At 48.1% G+C, this 10,784-nt stretch overlaps 1 protein-coding gene across 1 annotated transcript; it reads left to right on the top strand.

Moving 5' to 3' along the window:
• Window positions 1–353: 353 nt before the first annotated feature.
• Window positions 354–10,784, top strand: CDKN1A (cyclin dependent kinase inhibitor 1A). The gene is made up of 3 exons (XM_031964972.1): window positions 354–510; window positions 8,181–8,639; window positions 9,355–10,784. Exons 2-3 carry the CDS (start codon window positions 8,195–8,197, stop codon window positions 9,402–9,404), a joined length of 495 nt encoding a protein of 164 aa, XP_031820832.1. The 5' UTR covers window positions 354–510; window positions 8,181–8,194; the 3' UTR covers window positions 9,405–10,784.

The raw sequence follows: 10,784 nt of genomic DNA, 5'->3' as shown, positions 1-10,784 counted from the left end.
GATTTTATAGCTTAAGTTTTCTGGAAAATGCGACACGGGTGACAAAATCCAGAACTATCAAAGTGTGGATATGTGTACGTATGCTTGTGTGTGTGTGTGTGTGTGCGTGTGTGTGTATTCGTGCGCGCTCGCGCGCGCGCGCGGGAGTCTCGACCCGGTAAGGGAGAGTTTCTGGCTGCCAGGGCCCGGCTTCGCCCCTGCCCCCAGCCCTCCGGCTAGGCTGCGGAGACCGGCGGCCGCAGTCCCCAGCCCCGTTGTCACTCACTTACTCGCTGAGGCTGGCGCCGCGCCCTGCTCCCCCGGCTGAGCCTGGAGGGCGGGGTTTAGGTGGACTGCTCAGCAGAGGCTCAGTGGAGGCGGAGATTGTGCAGCTATAATAGGCTCCAAAGCCGGGCAGTCCAGCCAGAAGAGGAGGTGTGAGCGACGCTACCGAACCGGGTTCGAGAGCTGGGCAAGGGCAGGGACGCAGAGCTAGAAGGACTTGATCTAGACATCTTGAGGGAGACTGAGGTAAGGGAATTTGGAGCTGAAGCCTTAGGGGCTGGAAAGAGACAGGATTTGAGGCCCTTAACTCTACTCTTGTGTGTGTGTGTGTGTGTGTGTGTGTGTGTGTGTGTGTGTGTGTGTGTGTATGTGTATAAAAGTAAGGGGAGGGGGTCCGGCATTCTCCCCGGCCGGGGGGCTGTCCGAGGAGCTGCCTGGAGAAGGTGGGCCCGGCTTGGGGGTGGGGAGAAGGGGCCTCTTGTTGGAGCGCCCCCTCCCCACCGATTTCTCTTCTCCAGTCACTACTAAACGGCCCCGGCCCGGTTCGGCTCCGGTACCCGCATAGCCCTTTCTCTCTTACCCTTTCTGGAACCCTAGGAGAGAAGGCTAGAAAGAAATGAAAGGGAAAGGGGGAACCGGGATATCCCTAGAGTTCGTCCGTGTTAGGAAGGGGGTCTTGTTCCCGATTCAGGGACTCCGCCCGTTTCCTGCTTTCTCACCAACATAGTTGGGGGAGTGAAAAGAGCGAGGAGCTGGAATCTGAGAAAGACATCCCCCCATCCCCAAAGCGAACCGGGCCCGGACTTGGGGTAAGAGCTGAGTTTCGTACTCTTCCCTGCTCCGGAGTCGCGGATGCCCGACAGGTTAAAAGCTTAAGCCCGCCCCGGGGCGGGGATCCCCAGGCTGATCGATCGGGGTAGATCCTGAATAGAACGTCTTGGGTCCCTGGAGCGTCTCTTTGGTGGATCCCGGAGGAGTGGAGGGATCCCAGCCGGCTACAGCGATGTCGCACTTTCTCTCAGCGACAGACACCACCCCTCTCCTCTTTCCTTTGGCACAGGAGACAGGGACCGAGGCCACCTCCCCCGTGCCCCTCCCCGCCCGCCCGGCCCGGAATCCTTGTCCCCCGAGCCCCACCCCCAGGCTAGCCCCTTCTCCCGGCCCGCTTGGCCAGCTCAGCTTCGGGTCTGGAGGGTGGTGTCACCGGCCTCCTGGAACGTGCAGGGACTTGTCCCTAGCGGGAGGGGGAGCAGGAGGTGACTCACGGGTGACACGGAGACCCCGGGGAGTGGGGCGGGGTGAGGTCAGAGCCCCACCCCGGGGAGGAGAGCTGAGTTGGGGGGGTGGGTTATGGAGAGAGCTCCGCGGCTTCTGTTAGCCTCAGCCTCCAGAGCTACCCCTTAACAAAGGGAGGTGTGTATGTGTGTACGGGGCGGGGGGAAGGGGCTGGCCCCCGAGAGGAGTTGAGGGGACTGCGGCCAGAGACCTCCCCTAGCCTTCAGCCTTGTGGGTTTGCACCCGATCCAGGGAGGAGAAGCCTTGGAAAACTCGGGCACCTGGGTGCCTGCGGTCTTTGTGCCTCGGTTATCTTTCTGAAAAATGGGCACAATCATCTTCCTTCGCTTTTCCAAGGCGTTCTCGGAGTGGCCATTTCTTTCCGAAATGAACGGCATCTTTCTCCTTGACAACTCCCTCTAGTATCTGGACCCCTGCTGGCTTCTCCGCCCGGCCCTTGTCCCGGAGCCGGACCTTGCCCCTCCCAGACCCGGGGGGCGGGGGCCTTAGGGAGAAGGAGAGACTGGAGAGCCAGGCTCGCGTCCCCTTTTCTAGTGGGACCTGGGGATGTTCCATGCAGGGCACCCTCTCCCCAGTCCCTAGGACTGGAGGTGATCTAGTGACCAGGGTGAAGGGTGGGAGAGGGTGGTAGTGGAATCAACCGAAAGCACCTCTCCTAGTTGGGTATTTCCGGTGTGTGTATGCAAACGACGAAGGCGTGTGTGTTTGTGTACTAGGGTTCCTGGCTCCAGATCCTGGCCAGCCTGTGGAACGTGCGCACGCACACACACACGCACACACTCACACACGGAGGTCACGTGTGTGCCCGCCCAGTAAATACTTGTAGAATTGCTTTGCTGTGCTTTGCACTGAATTGGATACTTTTAAGTAGGCGGCGATGTCTAGAAACTGCAACCCCTCTTCCCCTCCTCCTCCCTCCCCCCCGCTCTTCCCTACGCTCCCCGCTCGGCTCCAGATACGTCCCGAAGACGAGCGAAGTGGTGCTGGTCGTTTGGTTTTTGCTTCCCATTGCTATTTTTATTCCCCACTTAACCAGTTGTCTCCTCGGGTAGATTGGGTGTGGGGCTGAAGCCGTGGCGGAGATGCGCGCCTGTGTCTCCTGGCTGCGTCTGCCTTTGTCTGTCCGTGCCTCTGCCTGGCTCTGCCTTTGTTTGTCTGCGTCTCTCTGTGTGGAGTGAGAGGCTTATTTCCCAACAGTGTCATGTGCAGTTTCGGAAGCCCGGCTGGCTCAGCGTGACGTGTTCACATCCCTCTCCCATCCCTCCACCCTCTTTTCCCCCTGCCCCTCCCCAGGAGCCTGTGACGTGCCGCCCTCCAAGTTTTGGCGGGCTGGCAGTTCAGGAAACTGACTCAGTACAACTTCTCCCTTCTGGACTGTCCCGCTGCCCTAGGCACCGGGGCAGGCTGAAAGGGTAGGGGGTGGGGTGAGGTGGGGGGGATTTCCTAGAGGCAAGCGCCCTCTCCTGGCCCTGGGGCCGCATAGCCCAGCCACCCCACTCCGGCATTTCTCAAAAGAAATTTCCCAAATGACTCTTGCCTGTGGGTCTTTGTTTCCTGTGTCTCACTCCCAGAGAACCTTCTGTCCTGAGCTCAGCAGGCATGTACAATCAGCCAGCATTTCATCACGCACTCTACTCCGGTCTTTTCTCCTGATTTTCTCCACTTTGCAAAAATAACCCTTTCCTTACTAGACCGGGCCCTGAAATTCGTGGACTTTAGAGCTGCTCAATAGACCAGCATTTTTACTCTCAGATTTTGGTAAGAATTTAGTAACTACATCCCAGGCAATGGAGATGCAAAAGCCAGAGTCAACTAACTTCTGGCCTTAGCCCCTTTATTTTATAGACAAGGAAACTGAGGCAAACAGTTATGTCACTTATCTAGGGTCACATAGCTAATAAATGCCTGTGGTCACATTTGAATTCAGATCTTCTTGACTGTAGCCACTGTGCCATCTAGCTGCCCCCGAGTAGTATATATTGAGATGCTAAAAGGGATTCAAACTCAAAGGCAAAAGTTGGGACAGGGCATTGATGCGCTGTAACTTCTGTACATTGTGGAACATTTATTCCAGCAATGACATCGTGTCACAACTTCTCTGATGTTACCACTTAACAAAGTCTTACTTGTAACCACTCAATATATCCCATGGATTATAGGATTCTAAAAATAAACCCTCTTCTCTTTTTCCCTAACCTGGTTCTATCCTTAACTGTCCCGGGTAGAGGAAGGAGAGTGAGGAGAAGTGGGGAAGGTCAGCACAGAATATATTTCCCACTTCCAGGCCATTTTGAGAGAACCTTGGGAGATGGGAATTGAGTGTTGTAGAGCATGGGGCTTGGGCCACTGAGAGAGGGCCGGATTCAGACTTTGCCATCTTTGTAATTTTGTGGCAAAATATTTTATTTCTTTTGGATTCTGTCTCCTCTTCTTTAATGGGAAGGAGTCAGATTAGAAAATCCCAAGATCTCTTCCATTTTGTCCATGTTATGATTCTGTGTAGTACAAGATAGGAAATAGGCTTGGCACAGTTTGGCACACACAGTAAGCGCTTCATAAATGTTTGTTGACTGACTCAAACTTCCCCTGTCCCTGCAGATAGGGGGTTAACAGAGTGGGTATTTTCCCTTTGGAAGATACAAACCTGGACTTGCTCTTCTAAAAACAGACTTCCTGCCCAGGCTTGCCAATAACCCAGAGAATCTTGGCTTTTGGCCGGGCACAGAGTGTGGTGGGGGCAAGTACCAGGGTCACCATAAATAGGTAAGCTAATTTTTTCTGGTCTCCTCTGATGCCAGTTGCAAGAGGAACCTTGGAAGCTATGGAGGTAGAGGGCTCCAGAAAGCCTGCTGGGATGTGTTTTTTGTTGATTTGTTGATTAGAAATGTGGCCTCTCAGGGTCAAGCAGTTAGAAACTACCGCGTCTCTTGGAATCATCTGATATGTCTATTCGGGATGTAGCTCAACTCACAAGCTACTCATCACTTTTCAATTGAGGAGAAGGTAATTTACCCAAGATCGCTGAGCCAGCTTTGAACTGAGATCATCCCACTTCAACTCTGCTTTGTTGACTGCTACCCCACACCTAAAGTTACAGATCTTTTCCTTGGCCATAGAAATTGTCACAAAACAAATGTCCAGAGCCTGCTTCTTCACTTAGTAGAAAGCTTGGGAAGGGAAGCCCGAGGCTTTAAAAAAAAAGATGGAAGGAATTTGTCCAGACCACATGGAAGTGGATAATCCTCCATATTTTTCAAAGGGTTTTCTTGATCTTTATTGTTGCCTTTTGAGAAAGGCCTTTTACAAATGAGAAAACTGAGGTTTAGAGAAAGAAAGTCACCCGGCTGAGATCATATAGTAAGTTATTGGATCAGAGCTAGGATCAGAGCCTAAGCTTGAATTCTAGTTCCTGGCTTTTTTCTCCTGTACTGGAGGAACTGGGGGGTGGGGAGGAGTAGTGGTGGAGGGGTGTGAGTTTAGAAAAAGCATTAAGTTGACTTGGTCAAGAGGCATACATACACATACAGCTGTTGGATACCCCTCATCACCCCACCCCCACGGCCCAAAGGTTATTTTCAACACTTTAGTGTTGTAGGCTGTCTAGGTTATGGGCAGAGAACCAGAAACTCTGGGTGAGGCAAGTTGGCACTAAGGTGCCTGGGAGGGTAGATCCCAGTCTGGGGAAGCCCCGAGAAAGAACATGGTCTTTGTGGTTGTGGGCCTGTGCCAGGCAGCATATGTGCTTCTGAGTCTGGGCCAGCTTGTCCTGTGTTCTGTGTCATTCTATGTGGGTTTTCCCAGTGTGTTCAATTTGCATTAGAGGTAGGGAAAGGAGCATTGGGTTTGCTATCAGAGGACTTGGGTTCAAATCCAGCCACTGCAGAGGTAACTGGGCCTGGAACTGAGAAAACCTGAATTCAGATCTGGCCTTAGAGACTTAAACTATATATACATATGTATATATTTATAACTGTATAAAATTTAATAAATATATATATACAACTCTATGTCTATAACTGTGTATAGTTATCAACTATAAAATGGAGATAATAATAGCATCTACCTCAAAGAGAGTTTTCAAGGATCAAATAAGATGATATTTGTTAAAAATGCCTGATTCACAGTAGGTGCTATATAAATGCTTATTCTCTTTTCCTTTCCACTGTCATTTGCTATCTATATGACTCTGGACATATTACTTAAATCTCTGAGCCTTATTTTCCTCATCTGTAAAATAGAGATGACCTCTAAGTTCCCTTCCAGATCCAACTCTTTGACTTCTGTCTGTGTCTCTGTGTTAAGGTTTGTCAGTAAGTCAAATAACATTTATTAATCACTTCCTCTGTGCCATGAACGTGCTAAGGGCTTCGGATACAAAGAAAAGCAAACAATAGCCTCTGCCTTTAAGGAGGCCACTATCCTAATGGGGAGACAACATGCAAACAGATATGTAGTTTATATACAGTATATAGTTTATATACAGGATAAATAGGAAATAAATAGAAAAACAGAGGGAAAGCACAAAAATTTAGAGGGATTTTATAGATATGTGGGATTTTAACTGAAACTTTCTCTCTCTCTCTCTCCCTCCATACACACACACACACACACACACACACACACACACACACACACAGTATGGTGGTAAGAACATTGAACATGAAAGAAAGACCTGGGTTCAAATCCTGCCTCTCACTAGCTGTGTGACCTTGGATCAGCCTCTTAATTTCTCTGACCCTCAGTTTTCTTCTCTGTAAAATGGGGACTAGCGCTTACCTTACAATATTATTGTGAAGGTCAAATGAGGGACTGTATGTAATATTCTTGCAAAACACTGTTGTATTTTTTCTTATTAGCAATATTGCAAAAGAAAATACAAATACAATAAAGAAAGTATGGGGGGAAGTATGCTTTACTTCTGCACTTAATATTCATTATTTCTCTCTGAAAGTAGATTTTTCATTATGGGTGTTTTGGATTTGTCTTGGATTATTGTCTTGATCAGATTAGTGAAGTCTTCCACATTTGATCATTGTTACAATATTGTTACTACTGTACACAATGTTCTCCTGGTTCTCCTCACTTCACTTTGTATCAGTTCATTCTATAAGTCTTCTGAGATTTTTTGAAACCGTTCTGCTTATTATTTCTTATAGAACAATTGCATTCTGTTACATTTATATACCACAACTTGTTCAGCCATTCCCAATTGATTTCCAATTCTTTACCACCACAAAAAGAGCTGCTATAAATATTTTTATACTGATGGATCCTTTTCTCTTTTCTTTGATCTCTTTGGGATACAGACCTAGTGGGGGGATTGCTAGGTCAAAGGGTTATGCACAGGTTTATAGCCCTTTGACCGTAGTTACAAATTGTTCTCCAGAATGGTTGGACTCCTTCACCGGCAGTGAATTAAACAGTGATATAGCTAACTTATTATTTAATATAACTATAAATTTGTGGGTTTTTATACTATTTTGCCCATGATCTTTGAATATATTTAAGTCAAGGGCTCAGAAGGGGAAGTTGGGACATTGAACTTGGTTCTGAAGGCTAAAGGGGAAGGATGATTGACAAATTTCCTAGTGAAGGTCTTTTGGGGCTTAGTTTTGTGGAGGAAAGAGTACCATTGTCTAGTTGAAGTAAGACCTGGGCTGAGAAATGAGTAAAAAATGTTTCCTGGGCTGGGCTCTTACATTTTACAGTGCTGTAATTCATACATACTTGTGAATTTCAAGCATGTTTGAGCAATAAGCTAAGAGAAGTAGCTGGTAATAAATCGATTCTAGTTGTTATTCTGTAAACACAATCTCTTAACTGCTACTGTATTCAAGCCAACTCAGGAGGTTGTGACTGGACCACTGGTTTTGGGAGCCTGGGGATCTCCGTTTGAGACTCAGCTCTTCCTTTTTCTTATCATGGGACCTTGGGTAGACCACACCTCTTAGACCTCAGTCTCCTCATCTGTGAAATGGAGATAACAGTCTTTGCTTACTTCCTAATTCAAGCCCCTTTTTTCCCCCCCCGGGGGTTGCTGGGAGGATCCAGTGAGATGAATGTCGCTGCACTTTTGTAAACATAAACATCCTGTCTTCGGTGATTTCCTGGAACCCCTCAAATTATCCCAGAATTGATAGCTTTCTATAAGGCTTGGAAGGTCTCTACTTTTCTTCCTCAAACCTATTCCAAGGAGTAGGCAATGTAAGAGTTATTGTGACCATTTTACAGGGGAGAAAGTGGAGGCCTATAATCAGGAAGTAGCTTGCATAAGCTCATAGTGGGAGGGTTTGTGCCAGAGCTGGGAAGGAGATTCAGGTTTTTTCTGTGCCTGTGTATATACGAATGTTGTATATAGGGCGTGATTGGGATAGAGGAGCATATCTACGGGGGGGGGGGGGGGATTTTTGGAGAGGAAGCTTGGTTCACTGAGGAAAATGCTGTGTTTGGGAGTCAGAATTGCAGCTGAATTACTCATTGGCTTGAGACCTTGGGCTTAACTTCTCAGGCGTCCCATCTGCAAAAAAGGGGCTTGAATTAGGTGGCTTCCAGAGTTTGGTGCAGCTCTAAATCAGTGTTCCTGAGGTTCCTAGTCAACTAAATGTCTTTTTGTCTTATAGCCAGAATCATCAGCATGTCTGAGTCACCGAGTCGAACACGTCAGATCCCCTGCAGTGGGAAACTTTGCCGGAACCTCTTTGGGCCTGTGGACCACGAGCAGCTGAAGCAAGACTGCCAGGACCTGATGCAGAGCTGCACCCAGGAGGCCCAGCGCCGATGGAACTTCGACTTCATCACTGAGACCCCCCTAGAAGGCGATTATGCCTGGGAGAGGGTCCGAGGCCTGGATCTACCCTCCATATATCGCCCGACGGGGCCATGGGGCAGGGAGGACCTGGGGGGGAAGAGGCCAAAGCCCCGGCCCAGCTCCCCAGCCCTGCTACAGATGTCCGCCCAGGGAGACCATGTGGATCTATCCCTCTCCTGCACTGTAGTACCACTGACCCCAGAGCGAGAGGAAGGGTCTATGGCTGGGACCTCCCAACCAACCCGAAAACACAAGCAGACCAGCATGACGGGTAAGTGGGTGGGTGGATAGGCTATTTACAATTACAGAAGGAGACCTCAATGGTCATTTATTTCAGCTCCCCCTGACAGTCAAATATCAGAGTTAGAAATAACTTCAGTGAGACAGCATGAGAAAATGAAAGGAGTTCTAGATTTAGAGCTTGAATTCCAACTCTGATTTGAGACTTGTCCAACGTGGATAAGTCCCTTAAGCTCTATGGACACCACTTTATTCTATAAAATGATGGGGTCAGAGGGAGCTAGGTGGTGCAGTGAATAGAACACTTGAGTCACAAGGATCTGAGTTCAAATCAAATCAAACATCTGGTAAGTGGGCAAATCATTTAATCCTCAATTGCCTCCAAAAAAAAGTAAAAACAGATGAGATTGGACTAAATAATTTCTAGCTGTTCTAACTCTTAATTCCTCTGATCTTACATCTACATTGTGTAGTTGAAATCCAAATCAGATGAGGAAACTAGCTAGGTCCTTGAGGAGGTAATGACTTACTTGAAGTTATTCAGTTAATGTTCAATAATAGCCAGACCACTCAATTTCTCTGGGCCTTAGTAAAATGGGAATGAATACTTTCACTCCCTGGTTCCTAGAGCTTTTGTGAGAAAAATACTTTGAAAAGCTTAAGTCATAAATTTTGTGTTGTCTTTCTTTGCAAGGCTAAGCTGACCTGATCATCCTTGAACCTTTTCCCCATCTCTGTCTTAACAGATTTCTACCATTCAAAGCGAAGGCTCATCTTCTACAAGAGAAAGCCATGACTTGACGCTCCAATCTCTGTCTTCGGGCTGGATGATGATGACCACCCCTATTCAGATACTCTAGCTTTTTGTTTGTCAGTGTGTGTGTGTTTTAATTATTGTTTGTATTTTAATTTAAACTCCTCTTTGTATATATACGCTGTCTTCATGCTGGGTGGGCCCTGGCCTGTATAGCATGGAGAATATTTAAAAAAAAAACAACACAAAAAACGACAGTGGAAAGCTAGCTGCGCCCCCGCTGTATAAGTCGGACTGTCGGGTATTTTTATGTTTTGAAACCTTATTTAAAATGTCCTTGTCTTATGTTTCCTCTATCCTATAAGATAGAATGAAGTTGGCCTCAGGCCAGAGATCGGTGTAGCTACAGAATGCTGCTAGCTTCCTTGCCTGTCGTTCCTTACACCAGGAATTCCTGGTTAGGAAACACGCCATCAGGTGTAGTGGAATTCTCCTGGGTTCTCTAAATTAAGTTAATTTTAATTTGAAAAAAATAAAAATAAAAACAGATGGCACTTTGTTGGGAGGGTGGGGTGAGGGTAGGGTTGGTAGGGATACAAAGTGACTGTCCTCCTCTGAGATGTCCAAAGCCAAGAGATGAAGGGCAGGGGTCCCACCCCGATGTGGCCTTTTGGCTTTGCTCTCTACTGAGAGGTGGGGGAGAGAGTTGGTTCTTGTAGCGTTTCCCCTACCCCCTCTCTGTCATGTCCCTCTTTGCCTGCCCCCAGGCACTGGGTAGGCAGGTGGGCATCCGTTCCCCAAAGGTGGACCAGCCAAGCTGCTCAGGATCCTGGGTCCCTATTGGTGCTGTCCTGCCCTGCACTTTCTACAGAGACCTAGCTGCCCTTCCATAGCTAGGTTTTCCTTTCAGCTCTCCTCTCCCCCACCATCCCTCTCCCTACCCTCTAGTCCCCAACCCCTGACCTGCCTCCTCCCTTCTCCCCACCCTTCCCATTGTACTTTGTGTAGCAGCTGAACAAGGTGACGGTTGTTTGGAAGTGAGGCAAGGTGATGAAGATGTTTTGGCCTTTCTGGGGAAGGTGGGAAGGGCCGTTGTTAACTGCATTCAGAAGGAACAGGTTTTATTCCATCCTGACTTTTCCCTGTCCCAAAAGTCCTGTGGACAAAATCCCAGCCTGGACACTGACCCTAGAGGGGAGAGTAGACAGCAAGCACTTGGACTCTGTACTACACAATTGAGCACTTGATTCTAGGCTCTCTTCTCTTGTTCTGGTTCATGTGTATGTCTTGGTCTCCTCAACTAGACTGTAAGCTCTTTGAGGGCAGGGACAGTGTCTTATATTTCTCTGTATCCTACATGACCCCTAACACAGGGTTGGGTATATAGCAGGTGCTCAGTAAATAATACTTATTGACCTAACC

This window comes from Sarcophilus harrisii, chromosome 4 (assembly GCF_902635505.1).
Source record: "Sarcophilus harrisii chromosome 4, mSarHar1.11, whole genome shotgun sequence".
Classification (NCBI taxonomy): domain Eukaryota; kingdom Metazoa; phylum Chordata; class Mammalia; order Dasyuromorphia; family Dasyuridae; genus Sarcophilus; species Sarcophilus harrisii.
Note: the sequence above shows the minus strand (reverse complement) of the source record. Positions and strands in the feature narration are given on the sequence as shown.

Excerpts from the sequence above, each read along its gene's own strand:
- CDKN1A (XM_031964972.1), top strand. The coding sequence starts at position 8,195 with ATGTCTGAGTCACCGAGTCGAACACGTCAGATCCCCTGCAGTGGGAAA. Across the intron at positions 8,640-9,354 it reads CAAGCAGACCAGCATGACGG|ATTTCTACCATTCAAAGCGA; the intron begins GTAAGTGGGTGG and ends CTGTCTTAACAG.